The sequence below is a fragment of the Triticum aestivum genome, chromosome 5D, assembly GCF_018294505.1.
Source record: "Triticum aestivum cultivar Chinese Spring chromosome 5D, IWGSC CS RefSeq v2.1, whole genome shotgun sequence".
Lineage (NCBI taxonomy): Eukaryota > Viridiplantae > Streptophyta > Magnoliopsida > Poales > Poaceae > Triticum > Triticum aestivum.
In genome coordinates this window covers 8,608,290-8,628,243 of record NC_057808.1, presented here as the reverse complement: position 1 = coordinate 8,628,243, position 19,954 = coordinate 8,608,290, and the positions used below count along the sequence as shown (strand labels likewise).

The window sequence follows — 19,954 nt, the reverse complement described above, 5'->3', positions numbered from 1 at the left end:
TATGCACCGTTGCGATAGTTCGTCGTGCCAAGACACCACGTGATGATCGGGTGTGATAAGCTCTACGTTCACATACAACGGGTGCAAGACAGTTTTGCACGTGCGGAATACTCGGGTTAAACTTGACGAGCCTAGCATGTACAGACATGGCCTTGGAACACTGGAGAACGAAAGGTCGAACATGAATCATATAGTAGATATGATCAACATAGAGATGTTCACCATTGAAGACTACTCCATCTCACGTGATGATCGGACATGGTTTAATTAATTTGGATCACGTGATCATTTAGATGACTCGAGGGATGACTATCTAAGTGGGAGTTCTTAAGTAATATGATTAATTGAACTTTAATTTATCATGAACTTAGTCTTGATAGTATTTGCAAATTATGTTGTAGATCAATAGCTCGCGATGTAGCTCCCCGTTTATTTTTGATTTGTTCCTAGAGAAAAATAAGTTGAAAGATGAAAGTAGCAATGATGCAGACTTGGTCCGTGATCTCAGGATTATCCTCATTGCTGCACACAAGAATAATGTCCTTGATGCACCGCTAGGTGACAAACCTATTGCAGGAGCAGATGCAGACGTTATGAACGTTTGGCAAAGCTCGGTATGATGACTACTTGATAGTTTAGTGCATCATGCTTTACGGCTTAGAACCGGGACTTCAAAAACGTTTTGAACGCCACGGAGCATATGAGATGTTCCAAGAGATGAAATTGGTATTTCAGTCTCATGCCCGTGTCGAGAGGTATGAGACCTCTGACAAGTACTTTGCCTACAAGATGTAGGAGAAAAGCTCAACTAGTGAGCATGTGCTCAGAATGTCTGAGTACTACAATCGCTTGAATCAAGTGGGAGTTAATCTTCCAGATAAGATAGTGATTGACAGAGTTCTCTAGTCACTATCACCAAGTTACTGGAACTTCGTGATGAACTATAATATGCAAGGGATGATGGAACAATTCCCGAGCTCTTCGCGATGTTGAAATTGGCGAAGGTAGAAATCAAGAAAGAGCATCAAGTGTTGATGGTTAACAAGACCACTAGTTTCAAAAAAAGGCAAATGGAAAGAAAGGGAACTTCAAGAAGAATGGCAAGCAAGTTGCCACTCCCGTGAAGAAGCCCAAAGCTAAACCCAAGCCTGAAATTGAGTGCTTCTACTGCAAAGGAAATGGTCACTGGAAGTGGAACTACCCCAAAACGTGGCGGATAAGAAGGATGGCAAAGTGAACAAAGGTATATGTGATATACATGTTATTGATGTGTATTTTACTAGTGTTCATAGTAACACTTGGGTATTTGATACCGGTTCACTTGCTAAGATTACTAACTAAAAACATGAGTTGCAGAATGAACATAGACTAGTTATGGGCGAAGTGACGATGTGTGTTGGAAGTGATTCCAAGGTTGATACGATCACCATCGCACACTCCCTCTACCTTCGGGATTAGTGTTGAACCTAAATAAATGTTATTTGGTGTTTGCGTTGAGCATGAATATGATTAGATCATCTTTATTGCAATACGGTTATTCATTTAAGTCAAAGAATAATTGTTATTCTGTTTACATGAATAAAACCTTCAATGGTCATACACCCAATGTGAATGGTTTATTGAATTTCGATCATAGTGATACACATATTTATAATATTGATGCCAAAAGATGCAAACTTGATAATGATAGTGCAACATATTTGCGGCACTGCCGTTTAGGTCATATTGGTGTAAAGCGCATGAAGAAACTCCATGCAGATGGACTTTTGGAATCACTTGATTATGAATCATTTGATGCTTGTGAACCATGCCTCATGGGCAAGATGACTAAAACTCCGTTCTCCGGAACAATGGAGCGAGCTACTAACTTATTGGAAATAATACATACCAATGTATGCGGTCCGATGTGTGTTGAGGCTCGCGGCGGGTATCGTTATTTTCTGACCTTCACAGATGATTTGAGTAGATATGGGTATATCTACTTAATGAAACACAAGTCTGAAACATTTGAAAAGTTCAAAGAATTTTGAGTGAAGTGAGAATCATCGTAAACAAGAAAATAAAGTTTCTATGATCTGATCGCAGAGGCGAATATTTGAGTTACGAGTTTGGCCTTCATTTAAAACAATATGGAATAGTTTCACAACTCATGCCACCTGGAACACCACAGCGTAATGGTGTGTCCGAACGTCGTAACTGTACTTTATTAGATATGGTGCGATCTGTGATGTCTCTTACCGATTTACCACTATCGTTTTGGGGTTATGCATTAGAGACAGCTGCATTCACGCTAAATAGGGCACCATCTAAATCCGTTGAGATGACACCGTATGAACTGTGGTTTGGCAAGAAACCTAAGCTGTCATTTCTTAAAGTTTGGGATTCCGATGCTTATGTGAAAAAGCTTCAGCCTGATAAGCTCGACCCCAAATCGGAGAAGTGCGTCTTCATAGGATACCCAAAAGAAACTGTTGGGTACACCTTCTATCACAGATCCGAAGGCAAGATCTTTGTTGCTAAGAATGGATCCTTTCTAGAGAAGGAGTTTCTCTCGAAAGACGTGAGTGGGAGGAAAGTAGAACTTGATGAGGTAGTTGTACCTTCTCTCAAGTTGGAAAGTAGTTCATCACAGAAATTAGGTCCAGTGATGCCTACACCAATTAGCGAGGAAGTTAATGATGATGATCATGAAACTTCAGATCAAGTTACTACCGAACCTCGTAGGTCAACCAGAGTACATTCCGCACCAGAGTGGTATGGTAATCCTGTTCTGGAAGTCATGTTACTAGACCATGACGAATCTACGAACTATGAGGAAGCGATGATGAGCCCAGATTCCGCGAAATGGCTTGAGGCCATGAAATCTGAGATAGGATCCATGTATGAGAACAAAGTGTGGACTTTGATGGACTTGCCCAATGATCGACAAGCCATTGAGAATAAATGGATCTTCAAGAGGAAGACGGACATTGATGGTAGTGTTACTATCTACAAAGCTCGAATTGTCGCAAAAGGTTTTCGACAAGTTCAAGGTGTTGACTACAATGAGATTTTCTCACTCGTATCGATGCTTAAGTCTGTCTGAATCGTGTTAGAAATTGCCGCATTTTATGAAATCTGGCAAATGGATATCAAAACTACATTCCTTAATGGATTTATTAAAGAAGAGTGGTATATGATGCAACCAGAAGGTTTTGTCAATCCTAAAGGTGCTAACAAAACATGCAAGCTCCAGCGATCCATCTATGGACTGGTGCAAGCATCTCGGAGTTGGAATATACACTTTGATGAGTTGTTCAAAGTATATAGTTTCATAGTAGACTTCCGGTGAAGACTGTATTTACAAGAAAGTGAGTGGGAGCACTAGAGCCTTTCTGATAAGTATATGTGAATGACATATTGTTGATCAGAAATGATGTAGAATTTTCTGGAAAGCATAAAGGAGTATTTGAAAGGAGTTTTTCAAAAGAAAGACCTCAGTGAAGCTGCTTACATATTGGGCATCAAGATCTATAGAGATAAATCAAGACGCTTGATAAGACTTTCGATGAGTACATACCTTGATAAGATTTTGAAAGTATTTCAAAATGGATCAGTCAAAGAAGGAGTTCTTGCCTGAATTGTAAGGTATGAAGTTGAGTAAGACTAAAAACCCGACCATGGCAGAAGATAGAGAAATAATGAAAGTCATTCCCTATGCCTTAGCCATAGGTTCTATAAAGTATGCCTTGCTGTATACCATACCTATTGTGTACCTTACCATGAGTTTGGCAAGGGGGTACAATAGTAATCCAGGAGTAGATCACTGGACAACGGTCAAAATTATCCTTAAAGGACTAAGGAAATATTTCTCGGTTATGGAGGTGATAAAGAGTTCGTCGTAAAGAGTTACGTCGATGCAACCTTTGACACCGATCTGGATGACTCTGAGTCTCGATCTAGATACATATTGAAAGTGGGAGCAATTAGCTAGAGTAGCTCCGTGCAGAGCATTGTAGACATAGAAATTTGCAAAATACATACGGATCTGAATGTGGCAGACCCGTAGACTAAAACTTCTCTCACAAGCAAAACATGATCACACCTTATTACTCTTGGGTGTTAATCACATAGCGATGTGAACTAGATTATTGACTCTAGTAAACCCTTTGAGTATTGGTCACATGGCGATGTGAACTATGGGTGTTAATCACATAAAGATGTGAGCTATTGGTGTTAAATCACATGGCGATGTGAACTAGATTATTGACTTTACTGCAAGTGGGAGACTGAAGGAAATATGCCCTAGAGGCAATAATAAATTTATTATTTTATTTCCTTATATCATGATAAATGTTTATTATTCATGCTAGAATTGTATTAACCGGAAACTTGATACATGTGTGGATACATAGACAAAACACTGTGTCCCTAGTAAGCCTCTACTAGACTAGCTCGTTAATCAAAGATGGTTAAGTTTCCTATCCATAGACATGTGTTGTCATTTGATAAACGGGATCACATCATTAGGAGAATGATGTGATGGACATGAACCATTCGTTAGCTTAGCATATTGATCGTTCAGTTTTATTGCTGCTGCTTTCTTCATGTCAAATACATGTTTCTCTGACTATGAGATTATGCAACTCCCGGATACCGGAGGAATGCCTTGTGTGCTATCAAATGTCACAATGTAACTGGGTGATTATAAAGATGCTCTACAGGCATCTCCAAAGGTGTCTGTTGGGTTGGCATAGATCAAGATTAGGATTTGTCACTCCGAGTATCGGAGAGGTATCTCTGGGCCCTCTCAGTAATGCACATCATAAGAAGCCTTGCAAGCAAAGTGACTAATGAGTTAGTTGCGGGATGATGCATTACTGAACGAGTAAAGAGACTTGCCGGTAACGAGATTGAACTAGGTATGAAGATACCGAGGATCGAATCTCGGGCAAGTAACATACCGATGACAAAGGGAACAATGTATGTTGTCATTATGGTTTGACAGATAAATATCTTCGTAGAATATGTGGGAGCCAATATGAGCATCCATGTTCCGCTATTGGTTATTGACCGGAGAGGTGTCTCGGTCATGTCTACATAGTTCTCCAACCCGTAGGGTCCGCACGCTTAACGTTTGATAACGATTTTATATTGCATGAGTTATGTGATTTGATGACCGAATGTTGTTCGGAGTCCCATTTCCTTCTCTCCCCCTCCTCTTTCCTTCTCCCTCCGGAAAACATGGAAAGGGGGAGGCTGAATAGGATTAGGCCCCAAGTAGGATTCCTCCTACTTGGGGCGCGCCTCCTGCTGCTCCCTCCCCCTCCCACCTATATATATGTGGGGGGGGGGGCACCGCTAGAACACACAACATTGTTTCTTAGCCGTGTGCGGTGCCCCCTCCACAGTTTACGCCTCCGGTCATATTCTCGCAGTGCTTAGGCGAAGCCCTGCGTGAATAACTTCATCATCACCGTCGCCACGCCGTCGTGCTGACGGAACTCATCTACTTCCTCGACGCTCTACTGGATCAAGAGTTCGAGGGACGTCATCGGCCTGAACGTGTGCAGAACTCGGAGGTGCCGTACGTTCGGTGCTTGATCGGTCGGAACGTGAAGAAGTTCGACTACATCAACCGCGTTGTCAAACGCTTCCGCTTTCCGTCTATGAGGGTACGTGGACACACTCTCCCCCCTCTCGTTGCTATGCATCTCCTAGATAGATCTTGCATGATCGTAGGAAATATTTTGAAATTACATGCTACGTTACCCAACAGATTCTTCACTATCTTTGGGCCTAAGGGAAGGCATTGTGGAGTAGTAATTAGACAATGGGTTGCTAGAGTGACAGAAGCTTAAACCCTAGTTTATGCGCTAGTCCGTAAGAGGCTGATTTGGATCCATATGTTTCATTATATGATTAGATTTATCTTAATTCTTCTTTAGTAGTTGCGATGCTTGCGAGAGGGGGTAATCATAAGTGGGAGGCTTGTTTAAATAAAAACAACACCCAAGCACCGGTCCACCCACATATCAAATTATCAAAGTAGCGAACGCGAACCAAACAAACATGATAAAAGTGTATAGATTTCCATGTGTCCTCAAGAACGCTTTGCTTAATATAAGAGAATGTTCCGGCCTATTATTTTCCATAAGAAGGATAGGGCTATCTTGCTGCACATATTATTACTTTTGCTATTTGTTACTCGTTACGAATTACCTTGGTACCAAACTATCTGTTACCCAATAATTTCAGTGCTTGCAGACAACATCTTGTTGAAAACCGCTTGTCATTTCCTTTTGTTTCTCGTTGGATTCAACACTCTTATCGAAAGGTCTACAATTGATCGCCTATACTTGTGGATCATCACTCCCCTGCACCGAGCCATCCAAATTTCACGCATCCACATGTTTCACCGCCTTGCTCAACACATCCTCATCATCGTTGATACCTTTCTCCTTGCATCAATGGTCTTTTGTAGGGGCGACGTGCGTCTCTCTATTGTCGTTTTCGATATGTCAGTGTGAAAAAATAGCCGGATATATGTGCTACTGAGACATAAGAAACTTCTAAAAATAACACTTCTCCTACTATTGAAATCTCATCCAACATGCCGCATGAACATGTTGCATTGGGAATTGTCGATCTATCGGCAGGGATTGGTGAAACCTTCCTCTCCCTTTATCCCGCTTGGATTGTTGGGTTTGAGCACGTGAAATTTACACCAATTAAAGTAAGGTATAGCCCTATCATCTATAAGAGAGTGTGTCCCGTAATGATATTGGACCGAGAAACAGAATCTAGGTAATCGGCTCATATGGGGTTTTGAGCCATGTCATGGAAATCCAAAACAACACATAGCTCGGATTTACTAGATGAGTAGATATGCACTTGATCTAAGCCAAACGAGAGAAATGTATCAATACTAACCCGGTTTACTCAGTAAAAAGGCTCCCCGCTCCCCCGCCCCTAGGGTTCCCCCGCCGAAGCCGCCCGCCCCTTCCCCCTCCCGTTCCCCTTCTCCTACCCCCACCCCCTCCTCTCCCCCATACCCCCGCGCCGCCTCCCTGAGCAAGGCGGCCGGGGGCCCTTCCACGATGCTCCTCCAGCTCCCCCCGCGTCCCTCTCTCCTCCCGCCGCCGGTCCTCGGTCGCGTGATGCTTGATACGTCTCCAACGTATCTATAATTTATGAAGTATTCATGCAATTATATTATCTGTTTTGGATGTTTATGGGCTTTACTAAAAACTTTTATGTTATTTTTGGGACTAACCTATTAACCCAGAGCCCAGTGCCGGTTTCTATTTTTTTTCCTTGTTTCAGTGTTTCGCAGAAAAGGAATATCAAACGGAGTCCAAACGGAATGAAACCTTCGGGAGAGTTATTTTTGGAACGTAAGCAATCCAGAAGACTTGGAGTGTACATAAGGGAAGCAACGAGGAAGGCACGAGGCAGGGGGCGCGCCGCCCCCTGGGCGCGCCCTCCACCCTCATGGGCCCCTCGTGGCTCCCCTGACCGACTTCTTTCGCCTATATATATCCATATACCCTAAAACCATCGGGGAACAGAATATATCGAGAGTTCCGCCGCCGCAAGCCTCTGTAGCCACCAAAAACCAATCGGGACCCTGTTCCGGCACCCTGCCGGAGGGGGGATCCCTCACCGGTGGCCATCTTCATCATCCCGGCGCTCTCCATGACGAGGAGGGAGTAGTTCACCCTCGGGGCTGAGGGTATGTACCAGTAGCTATGTGTTTGATCTCTCTCTCTCTCTCTCTCTCTCGTGTTCTTGAGGTGATACGATCTTGATGTATCGCGAGCTTTGCTATTATAGTTGGATCTTATGATGTTTCTCCCCCTCTACTCTCTTGTAATGGATTGAGTTTTCCCTTTGAAGTTATCTTGTCGGATTGAGTCTTTAAGGATTTGAGAACACTTGATGTATGTCTTGCCGTGCTTATCTGTGGTGACAATGGGATATCACGTGATCCACTTGATCTATGTTTTGGTGATCAACTTGCGGGTTCCGCCCATGAACCTATGCATAGGGGTTGGCACACGTTTTCGTCTTGACTCTCCGGTAGAAACTTTGGGGCACTCTTTGAAGTTCTTTGTGTTGGTTGAATAGATGATTTTGAGATTGTGTGATGCATATCGTATAATCATACCCACGGATACTTGAGGTGACATTGGAGTATCTAGGTGACATTAGGGTTTTGGTTGATTTGTGTCTTAAGGTGTTATTCTAGTATGAACTCTATGATAGATCGAACAGAAAGAATAGCTTCATGTTATTTTACTACGGACTCTTGAATAGATCGATCAGAAAGAATAACTTTGAGGTGGTTTCGCACCCTACCATAATCTCTTCGGTTGTTCTCCGCTATTAGTAACTTTGGAGTGACTCTTTGTTGCATGCTGAGGGATATTTATATGATCCAATTATGTTATTATTGTTGAGAGAACTTGCACTAGTGAAAGTATGAACCCTAGGCCTTGTTTCCTAGCATTGCAATACCGTTTACGCTCACATTTATCATTAGTTACCTTGTTGTTTTTATAATTTCAGATTACAAAAACCTATATCTACCATCCATATTGCACTTGTATCACCATCTCTTCGCCGAACTAGTGCACCTATACAATTTACCATTGTATTGGGTGTGTTGGGGACACAAGAGACTCTTTGTTATTTGGTTGCAGGGTTGCTTGAGAGAGACCATCTTCATCCTACGCCTCCCACGGATTGATAAACCTTAGGTCATCCACTTGAGGGAAATTTGCTACTGTCCTACAAACCTCTGCACTTGGAGGCCCAACAACGTCTACAAGAAGAAGGTTGCGTAGTAGACATCAAGCTCTTTTCTGGCGCCGTTGCCGGGGAGGTTAGTGCTTGAAGGTATATCTTTAGATCTTGCAATCGAATCTTTTTGTTTCTTGTTTTATCACTAGTTTAGTTTATAAAAGAAAACTACAAAAAATGGAATTAAGGGTGCCTCATAAGCTTCATCTTTTCAATGTTGGCGGCAGTGGGCATGCCCTTCCCCGCACGCGGCCCTCCCCTGCTCGGGCGGTGATGGCCGGCGACGGTGCGCCTCGTCCGGTGGCGGTCCGGCGTCCTGGTGTGGAGGCCGGCGGCGCTCGCCGTGGTGGTGCCGCCTCTTGGCGGCGGGGCGGTCCGGTGGTGCTGGCTGGCCGGTGGCTCGTCCCCGGCCCAGATCTGGGCCCGTAGGGTCCCTTCTAGGTCCTTGCGGGTCGGCTCCGGCGCGACCGCCATGCTCTCTGTATGGGGAGGCAGGGGAGCGGCTTGGACTGGGACAGCGGCGCCGACGGCGTGCCAGCTGCTGCGCGGAGGCGGGAGTTGTCCGGGCCTTGGAGGGCCCGGCCAGGCCTGTGGGGCCACGGGCCCGGTAGGCTCCTGCTATGGCGTCCGGTCGGCTACCGTCGTGGACGGTGGAGGTGGGGCCCTCCCGTATGCCGACGGTGATGCTGCCTTAGTCCCGGCTCCTCTTCTTCGTTGTGCAGACCATCTCCGCGGTGCCGTGGTGAGACAGCGTGGGAAGCTTCGTGTCTGTGTTGGCGCATGGTGGTGGTCGATTTGGTGGCGAGCTCCGTAGTGCCTGAGGTAGAGGCTGGGATCGGGAGAAATCCCTGTTGGCTTGGCTGACACCGACGCGGTGGCGCCTGAGGGTGCCGCCGGACCTTCCTGGAGGGCGTCGGGGCTACCCTTCGTCTCTCCTCGCCGCGTACCGGGGGAAACCCTTGGCAGCAGTGTCGTCATCGTCGCGTCCCTTCTTGGAGGTGTTGATTGGTACCGGCACTTCGGAGTCTCGGAGCTTGGTGGGCGATTTCCGGTGGACGCAACGGTCACGAGGCTTCGTCGTTTTTGTCGATCCGCCGTTATCGGCATTTGTTTCTTTTCTTTTTTCTCTTTCCTTTCTTTTGGGCGTGTTTGTGTTGTTTCCGCCCCAGCCCCTATCGTTGGTTGTATCGGATGGTTGCTTTGTAATACAAAGCGGAAGAAACCCTTTTTCTCTTACTCAGTAAAAAAACAAAAATATTCAGTAGTTAGCTTAAACCAAAAGGGGAAAAGGGGGAGTAACTAACTTAGGGGTACCTGGCCATTCGGGGGCAGCTCCAGCGCACATCGTGGGAAGCACCCTAGCGCGCCATGTGTCACGTTGCGCGCACCTGTGGGATCAGTTTTTTTTCATAAGGTTTTTTTTTTGGTTTTTCTCGATTTTTTGGATTTTGCTTGGGTTTTCCTAAATTTACAGTTGTGCTCTTTTGTGAAGCGCTGTTGTGCTTCCGGAAAAGTGAAGAACACAACTACGCTTTCGTGGGAAACATAGTTGTGCTTCTCAAAAAGTGAAACACACAGCTGGGCTTCCGCGTGATTGCGTGAAGCACACCTTTGCTCCCCGAAAAGATGGAAAAGCACAATTGTGTTTCCGCGTGAAGCGCACATCTGCTTCCAGAAAAGGTGAAAAAGCACAACTGCGCTTCTAGTTTTTGTTTTTAAGGTTTTATTTCTGGTTTTTTGTTTTTTTCTTCTTCTTTTTTCCCAGGTTTTTAGTTGTTCCCTTTTTTGAAAAAAATCCGTCTGAAGCTTATTCACATGTGATCTAGTTTCGAAAATCTCGACTTGAGAAACCCAACGATGAGTGGTGGATGCACGGTTCAAGAGATAAAACGTCTTGGAAAAATAAATCTAAAAAAACCGCAAAACTCTTAGGTTGCAACCAATGTCGCTCAACCCCACTTATCACAACAAGGGTAGGCTTTTTTTCACCTTTGCAAGAGTGCTTTTTTTTTTGCAAGAGTGCACTCTCTCTCTTTTTTTCTTTTTTTTGAGGGGGAGTGCACTCTAACCAGTGATTTCGGTGAACAAAACGAACTCGGCCTTCCATTTTGTTGTGCAAGCGGCCCAGCAGCCCAGCAACAGCGAGCCCCAACCGGCCCACGACCCACGACCCCGTCACGACCTCGCCGGCGGCGGCACGCTCACTGGCCTTGCCGTCACTCCGTCGCTGCCTCGCCTCCGGCTTCGCCCGGCCATCTGGCGCTCGCCCGCCCCCGGCTCCCCGACGCCCAACGGCCGCCGGCGCTCCCCGCTCGCCGCTCCCTGCCCCTTCTGGCAAAGCCGCTACACAGGTAACGAGTCCATCACCACTAACCTTAATCATTTCACCGCTCACTGCTGGTGCTCCAGCATACCTCGATCGACGTCGATGCGCTTGCTAACGATTTCGCTTGGCTTCCGCGGATGCGTGGAGTTTTGGGGGCATTTCTCGACCTGCGGCTAATATGAAATATCTCACCAAACCCGTAGCTTCGTTGCTGTTATTGTGCAATTCTGCCTGTCTAGTTCTGTTCTGTGAGAAATGCGGCTGTTGTTTCAACAACCAGCGACAGACAATTGTTGCCTAGCTCCGCCTGTGTGGCTGCCATGCACATGTCCTGTTTGCGGTTATGCCTCAAAGACCACTGAGAAATGAAACTTGAAACAGATTGTGCTGTTATGCGTCATGGGTGCGGCGATCGTGTTGAGGCGAATGTCGGAATGTGGCATGGCAGGCGCCTTCTCCACGATGAGCGTTTGAAGGCTTCGTTTTTGCATCCTGTGATGCGTGCCTTGAACCCGGCGGCATGCTCTGCTCTCAAATACAGCTATGTTTTCTTGTACCGAGCCTGCCGCAGAAAGTCGGGTGGTTTTGTTTCTGTGGAATTCGAACCGGGGACCTCTGTAACTAAATATAAGACATTTTTGCAGTTCAAGTTGAATTGCAAAAATGTCTTATATTTTAGTTACAGAGGTAGTACATACTGAAACTGAACTGTATTTTCATATTATATCGCATTTGCCAAAGTTTTGATAATATATCTTCCTAAACGAACTAACTGAATTAGCAGAATGCACAGGCCTAATCATATATATGTCCAAAACCATAACCACTTCTGCAACTCTTGGGTGAATTATATTTTGTAATTGGTATTGATTGTTTTCTTTTTTTACAATGCTCAGTTCAGGTGTAAATCTTTGAAGTCTCTGAGTATCAAACATGTTCCTACGTTATATTAGCATACCTGTTTGACGGAAATGCTGCATTGAAAACCCCTTCACTTTTGCCCTTTCCTGCAGGTGAGCACGATGCTGCGCAGCTTCCCCCAGGCCGATCGGCTTCTGAAGTAAGCGAGTTCGACTAGCCTTCCATAGCTGGCTCGTCCTCTCTACAGTTCTCATTGGTTTGTGAACCGATTGATTCTTGATGATGTCTCTGTTCTTGTTGATTTGTGGGGTTCAGGAGGCTGGGTTTTGAGAAGGGGGATGCCTACTTCTTTAAGCAGATGGGCAAGGGCATGCTATGCACATACGCGCTTTTTGGCGCCGCGTGGTTCTGGAATGAGACATCGCCGCTTGGCTGGTGGACGCTCAAGCCACGGCCCAAGGTATGGGCGGTGGTGACCTTTAATTTATTTCTTGGATGGGGCAGACATGAATTGCTGAGGCCTTTTGTTTTGCTGCAAGATATGTGTTCAGTACAAATAAGTTCATCCTGCTGTATGTTTAGTTTTTGGTGTTTTGGTTCAGAACTTGCAACAGATAATGTCCATACAGTGCATACTGTGACCTAAGACATGAATTGATCCAGCAGCACCCATTCTACAATTTCATTGTATGAGACGCTCACACAATTGACTGGAGCAGCATACATAGACTAGAACTGATTTGCATCCGTGAACTGCCATAACTGGTTGCTGATTAAAGCATAGGCAGCAGCATATTAGACGCTTGTATTATGTTTATGAGATGCAGTTCAGACAACCTTTATGCGGGGATTATATTTTGTCTGCAAATATTTCATATGCCTCGTTAGGTTTTTCTGAAATAGTTCACATTTTCGGTCGTCCAATATCAACTTCTAGTAAGGACTTCTTACATGTCACGTTGAGCACTGAAAACATGAGACTAATATGAAAAGGAACTTAAATTCTATCGGGTTATATGATGCGTCACCAAATGTGGCACGCTTGGTGACATATGATCATCCATAGTGATCACTCAGAGGAGGTGAATCTCTCTTCTGCAAGGTTGTTGAAAACAGCCCTGAGCACTCGTTTTCGCCAATGCTTGTCTTCCTTTTCACTGAATGTTGAGTTTTATATTTCTTGTTTCTAAAATTCTATTTCCAAATCATTTCCCCAGGAAGAGTAGGAGATGGCGCATCTGTACGAGCGCAGGGAGTTCCCGTACCCGGGCGACGAGGAGGCGGTGGAGGAGTTCATAAAGAGCGGGGGCGCCCTGGGCACGACGATCGGGCCCAAGGGGTTCGCGGACGCCAACATGGACTCGGACAACATGCAGAAGCAGCTGCAGTCCAAGAAGTTTGACCAGGAGGCGCGGAAGCTGTGGTTCCGGATGCGGAACGAGGTGGTGCAGGAGCTCCAGGAGAAGGGGTTCGACGTCGAATGATGTGACTTGGTGCTTGTTTGTTCTTTCCCCTGAAAGAAAGAAAGAAAGAAAGGATCAAAGTATTTCGCATTGAGAGGTGAATAATCAATCCTCTGTTGCTGATATCTCGAGACAGTGGTTTAATAATGTTTGAATTTTGTGTGTACTACTCTGCTGAGCGCACATTTGACTTTCTTTTCTACATCAGTCACATCACCCATTTATTTTCTTCTTGGAATTGTTATGGCTTACGTTGGGATGAAGGGGAAGTGGTGGTTAGGGGATGAACGATAATTGGGTTGGCAGGGTTTGCGGTCAGAAAGCAAGGGCTTGAGTTGGCAAATTGATTAGTGATAGGGACTAACCATTAACTAACCTACTACTACTAGGTGTGTATGCGAGGTTTGGTGGAGGAGCAGATCAGACGGCCACTGTTCTTCCGTGTACGTGGTACTCTGGATGTAAGTGGCAAATAAATGGCGTCCGCATTCCTGTTTAGTTAGTTTTTGCTAGCTTGATAGTTCATTTTCCTCAAACAAACAAAAAACCTTTTCGAACTATCATATCATAAGTGGACTTTAAACGGGATTAAACGGGATCCGGTTGACATCCCTACGTAGTACGTAGCTTTGTTTCCACACAAAACACGTTTCGGGCGCACATGCATGCTTGCCGCCTGTTCTTTTCATTCAGTTTTCTCTCCACAGAAATTCTGATTATTCACCTTTTTTGTTTCTTGCATGGAGTTTTGATCTCTCACGTTTTTTAGGGCGCTGATAGGCGCCGGCGCGCCGGCCCGAAGTTTCGGCCGGTCGCGCCCCAGCCGCCTGATACGCGCATCCCATACCGCATGATTCACCCTCGCGGGCGCCTTTTTTTCTTCCTCCTCGCGTCAGTATTCTCTGAAACATGTGCTGCTCATCGCACCCGGCCGGTTCCAGCAAAAAAATCAAGGCAGCAAAAATTTATTGCAGCACCATCCATTGGATGAAGCAAAATCCTTGGCCGATTCCAGCAAAAGCAATTGCTGGTTCGAGCAAAAGCAATTGGTCGCCGTTAGGACTAATTAACTCGGCTTTGACCAAAGTCAGAAACAATTAATAACTCGCATCGCAGGCAGCGAGAGGGAGAGGGAGCGACTAGTCGCCTATTCATATTCATACTCTCCTTGTCATCTTCATCTTCCTTCCCCCACTTGTTCCCCGAAGCTTCTCGTCCGCTCCTCTCGCACCGCCGGAGGGAGGCGCCTCGCCGTCTCCTCGCCGCCGGTAAGCAGTCCCACCCTCTCCCCCTGATCCGCCCCCCGCGCCTCCTCGCGGCCCTCGTCTCCGCGCCAGATCGCGGCCGCCTCGGCGTGCCTCCCGATTCGGATCTGCCCGGTTCCTCGGCCTCGCTCGTCGCGGCTCGCCGGGCGCCTCCTTGCGCGGGGCCCGTCCCCGTCGCCGGGCTCGGGGGACAGAGCTTCTGGCCCTAGTTCTCGCCCGCCTAGCCTGTCTGCCTGCCCGTGCCGCCGCCGCCGCCGCTGACGGTTTAGTCTAGCCTAGTTTTCTCCCAAGTCCTGCCTGCGCGTGCTGGCGGGTGGCCGAGCTCCAGATCTCGTAGCTGCCGTGTCCCTGCCCGAAAGGGGAGGGTTGGGGTTGTTTTTCTTTTCCCCCAATGCGTCGACTAGATTCAAGTTGCTACTTCTGCTAGTCGCTCTCATTCATTCCTTGTTTGAGCATCCTTATTATGACAAACCTGGTTGCTTATTGCTGTCACGAATCTACACAGAAATCTGACTTGTAAACCTCTACCCGTGGATAGATTTGTTAGGGATTCCATCATTGCTTCACAAGATAGCTCCACATCTGGCTAGCCTTACTTTGGTACATACATAGATAGATTTGTCAGCGATTCGATCCTTGCTTGACAAGATAGCTGCACATCTGGCTAGTCTTACTTTTAATGTGCGTTTCGCCTTTGAGATGCGCTGCAATTTACAAGCTGTTTGGTTGCTCTGTGTTGTTGAGTTGCTGATGATCATAGCCATTTGATCCGTTGCAGCTCGTCGAGGGTGGTTCCTGGCGAGCGACTGAAGCCCAGCCAGCATGGCGGCCAACGTGGGGGAGTCCACGAGCGGCAGCGGCAGCAGCGTGGCTGGCGACGGCGGGGGCAGCTTCGAGTGCAACATATGCTTCGAGCTGCCGCAGGAGCCCATCGTCACGCTCTGCGGCCACCTCTTCTGCTGGCCCTGCCTCTACAAGTGGCTGCACATCCACTCGCACTCGCCCGAGTGCCCCGTCTGCAAGGCCGTCGTCGAGGAGGACAAGCTCGTCCCGCTCTACGGCCGCGGCAAGGACCGCGTCGACCCCAGGTCCAAGGGCGTGCCGGCCGGGGCCGAGATCCCCAACCGGCCGACCGGGCAGCGGCCTGCCACGGCCCCGCAGGCAGATCCCAACAACCACTTCCCTAATGCGAACCCTAACCCCTGGTTCATGGGGGGAGGGGGCGTCCCTCTGGCCAACGCGCGGTGGGGGAACTACACCTTCTCGGCCGCGTTCGGCGGCCTGTTCCCGCTGCTGAGCTTCCAGGTGCATGGATTCCCGGACGCGGCCGCGTACGGGCAGCCTGCCGGGTTTCCCTATGGGTACGGCCATGGCCATGGCCACGGGCATGCTTTCCATGGCGGGCACGCCCACGCCGCCGCCCCCCGGCACGCGCCGCCCGGGCAGCAGCAGCAGCAGCAGCAGGCGGACGTGTACCTCAAGGCGCTGCTCATCCTGGTTGGCTTTCTCGTGATCGCAAGCCTCATCACATTCTAGGTTCGTCGGTTCCCACCATTGTCATTTGTCACCGTCATAATAAGAGAAACAACGATTGTCGTGATACTTCTCAGATGTTGTGTGCATTACCTTGGCCCCCCCATACAAAGCCCCGGTCTAAATCCGAGTGGTGCGTTTTGAGCGAAAGTGTTCATAGAACTCCTGTATATATGTGCTATTTAGACGCGGTCCTGTGGGGGGGCGCATGTGTACCGTAGTAGTTTCGCGCTGATTCGCGGATGATTTGGGAAACCTCTGTTTGGAGTGGATGTACCAGACCAATTATATATCATGTGTAATTTTGATTCGACTGTCCCAAGTGAGTGGGGTGTGTGTGCAGCTATTTGGAGTCCATGTCTTTTCTTCCTCTTCTGTACCCTATGTTAACATGCTTTGCGACGATGGCTGTAACTCCGTCATGTCAGTGTTCATGTTAGAATACTGATGGATTCTTACCTTCTTTATCTATTTGGAGTATAATTTTGGTTTGACTGTCAAAATGAGTGGGGGTGTGCTGCCATTTAGAGTCAATCTATATAAGGTGATGTCAGTAACTTGCTAACTGCATCTTGTCTGGAAACCAACAACCATGTTGGTGCCCGTGTTAGAAGGAGAACTGGCACATTCTTCTCTCTCTGCTGATAAAGAGGTTTGATTTTACAGTCGATGGTTTATGATTCCGGGCCGAATCAGTCATGTTGACGCGGTTCAGGTGCATCTTCCAGTAGTCTGAACATATGGGGATCTGTCGTCGATGTTGCGAGTCCTGTTGCATTGCCTGGGAGGCCTGATAGATACTCAGTTAGCCTGCTCGGTGCCACTTGTATGATGTGAAGGTAGATGGTGTATACTGCAAGCCATGATGCTTTGGAATTGGAAGGATAGGTTATCTGGTTCATGGTTGGGAGACCTCTGGAGTCTGGGCCAGCATCAGAAGGATCTGTTCTTGTTTTCAGCCAGGAGCCAGCAACCTCCAGGACAAATTTGAAGTTCACGGAGTAATACAGTAGCAGTAATGGTACGAATTTCAGCTTAAAAAACCTGAAAATGAGCACTTGGCTCCCTGATCCGAAGAAGAACAATGTACCAGTTCTCCCACAATTTTCAAATAGCTTGAGCATCTTAAGTTTACCAGAAATTCTTTACTTTAGGAGGCACAATCATGTCAGTTTCCAAATATTGGTCGGTTTCTTGCATAATTTCTAACGAACCCCATGTTACATCGCCTCAAGAACGACGATCCGCAACGCAAAAGTGATCATGCAAGATCAGCAAGGGAGGCCCGGTCATCGGCCAGGAAACCCTCCAAGACAATGTCGCGGAGACGGGCCTAGGGCAGCTATGGCCATGACCCCGGGCCTAGTAACAAATGTACCCTTGTACTTCCTTTTTTTTATTTACTTTTCATATTAGCTTTGTCTCGGGTCAAACTTTCTAAATTTTGACCAAGTTTATATAAAAACAACAACATCTGCTATACCAAATCAATACTATTAAAATCATCATTCAATACACATTTTCATACCATTTTTTTGTGAAATTCTAGATTGTTTTGCATAAACTTGGTCAAACTTTATACAGTTTGATTTAGGTCAAACCTAACATGTTGAGTAAATAAAAATGGATAGAGTAATTCGTTCTTAGAAAATACAAAAAACCATGAAATTTCATCGCTCAAGCTAGTTCAGCCTTGGCGGAAAACGTTGGCCATTATCGTAGACTCTAGGCTACACACACCAGAAGAAACAGACTCCAAACTCAAATCCTTACAACTGTAAAAGAGCAGATAATTGTTAATGACATTATATTGTTCATCTCACTGTTTTGTTTTCACAAGGTTGATCTAATTGCTCATAAATTTCCTTTCAAAACAACGGGCCCTGAGTCGATCACCCTTGACAAAACCGTCTTAGGGCATCTCCAACATTGACCTGCAAATTTGTTCCCGCATCCGTCCGCGTACAGGGGTTCAGTCCGTGAACACTGATGCTGGAGCCGGCCATCCAAAGCTAGCCGTATATGGCAGGTTACATTTTTTTCAAATATTTAACGAAAATGAACAAATTTGATTCAAACTCAAACAAACCAGACAATATTTATTCACATCCCGGATGAGTTTTACATAAAACCAGATGCTTTTCATCTAAATCAGAGCAAATTCATTATATTTAGACATATTACAACTAGACCGGACTCTAAACCTAGACTAAAATGACCATCAGCGCCCGTTCCCCATCTCCAACCGGCCATGAGCCCCGGAAAATGAAGCCCCGCCCCCTCCGCTGACATGTCTTTCCCATGTCCGACAGCCCGCTCGTCGGACTGTCGGATGCCCTAGAGGGATATGCTTCAGCGGGAGGGGAAGAATAGCCTCCGCTTCCCCGATGTTTGGCTGTGTCGCTCATAGAGTGGCCTCCGCTTCCGTGAAGCACGAATCAGAGTTGGTTTTTGGGGCGGGGGACAATGGTGGCCTGCAAAGCGTGCAGGACACCGGCTATGCACGTCGGCAACGCGCCGGCAGTGGCCTTCGTGGGACCCAAGTGATGACGGCCACGAAGGTGCTGGCCGCATTGTTGATCTCCGCGAAGCCGACTTATTTCTCCGCCGGTAGGGCGTGGTTCTGCGCACGTTGATGGCTGATGGCGCGAAAGGAGCGGTACGACACTGCCTCGTCCACACCAGCAACTTTGCCCATGCCGTCGTGCTCCACCGCGTGCCGCCCTGGAGCAACTCACCGCTCCTCGGTGAGCTGGTTTGAAGCGGAGAGTTGCTGAACCACGCTGAAAGGTTCGATATAGTTGACTAGAGGGGGGGGGTTGAATAGGCAACTAACAATTTTTAGTTTTTCTTTACCAATTTAAACTTTGCATCAAAGTAGGTTGTCTAGATATGCGACTAGGTGAACAACCTATATGATGCAACAACAACAAGCACACAAGCAAGCAAGGAATGTAAAACAAGATAAGCTTGCACAAGTAAAGGAACGAGATAACCAAGAGTGGAGCCGGTGAAGACGAGGATGTGTTACCGAAGTTCCTTCCCTTTGAGAGGAAGTACGTCTCCGTTGGAGCGGTGTGGAAGCACAATGCTCCCCAAGAAGCCACTAGGGCCACCGTATTCTCCTCACGCCCTCACACAATGCGAGATGCCGTGATTCCACTATTGGTGCCTTTGGAGGCGGCGACCGAACCTTTACAAACAAGGTTGGGGCAATCTCCACAACTTAATTGGAGGCTCCCAACAACACCACGAAGCTTCACCACAATGGAATATGGCTCCACGGTGACCTCAACCGTCTAGGGTGCTCAAACACCCAAGAGTAACAAGATCCGCAAGGGATTAGAAGGAGGGAATCAGATTTCTCTTGGTGGAAGTGTAGATCATGGCCTCCTCAACCAATCCCTAGAAAATCAACAAGTTTGATTGGCTAGGGAGAGAGATCGAGCGAGAATGGAGCTTGGAGTAACAATGGAGCTTGGGGTGGAAGAGGTAGTCAACTTGGAGAAGAAGACTCCCCTTATATAGTGAAAGAACAAATCCAACCGTTATCCACCAACTCAGCCTGCGACACGCGGTACTACCGCACCATACAAGCGGTACTACCGCACGGGCCCGCGGTACTACCACGAAGGACTGCGGTACTACCGCTGGCACGGCAGGGGCTAGAACCAGCCCAGATGCGCTAAGGCAGGAAGCGGTAGAACTGCTGGCGCGGTACT

The 19,954-nt window shown here is 47.0% G+C and overlaps 2 protein-coding genes across 2 annotated transcripts; both read left to right on the top strand.

Annotated features, from left to right (window-relative positions):
• Window positions 1-9,256: 9,256 nt before the first annotated feature.
• LOC123125417 (translation initiation factor IF-2-like) lies at window positions 9,257-13,662 on the top strand. Its single transcript, XM_044545913.1, has 5 exons — window positions 9,257-9,391; window positions 10,905-11,135; window positions 12,124-12,170; window positions 12,287-12,431; window positions 13,189-13,662. The coding sequence occupies exons 1-5, from the start codon at window positions 9,257-9,259 to the stop codon at window positions 13,195-13,197; spliced, it is 567 nt and encodes a 188-aa protein (XP_044401848.1). The 3' UTR covers window positions 13,198-13,662.
• An 805-nt stretch (window positions 13,663-14,467) lies between these two features.
• On the top strand, window positions 14,468-16,542 carry LOC123119092 (E3 ubiquitin-protein ligase RNF5). The gene is made up of 2 exons (XM_044538764.1): window positions 14,468-14,702; window positions 15,478-16,542. Exon 2 carries the CDS (start codon window positions 15,522-15,524, stop codon window positions 16,233-16,235), a length of 714 nt encoding a protein of 237 aa, XP_044394699.1. The 5' UTR covers window positions 14,468-14,702; window positions 15,478-15,521; the 3' UTR covers window positions 16,236-16,542.
• The last annotated feature ends 3,412 nt before the right edge of the window (window positions 16,543-19,954 follow it).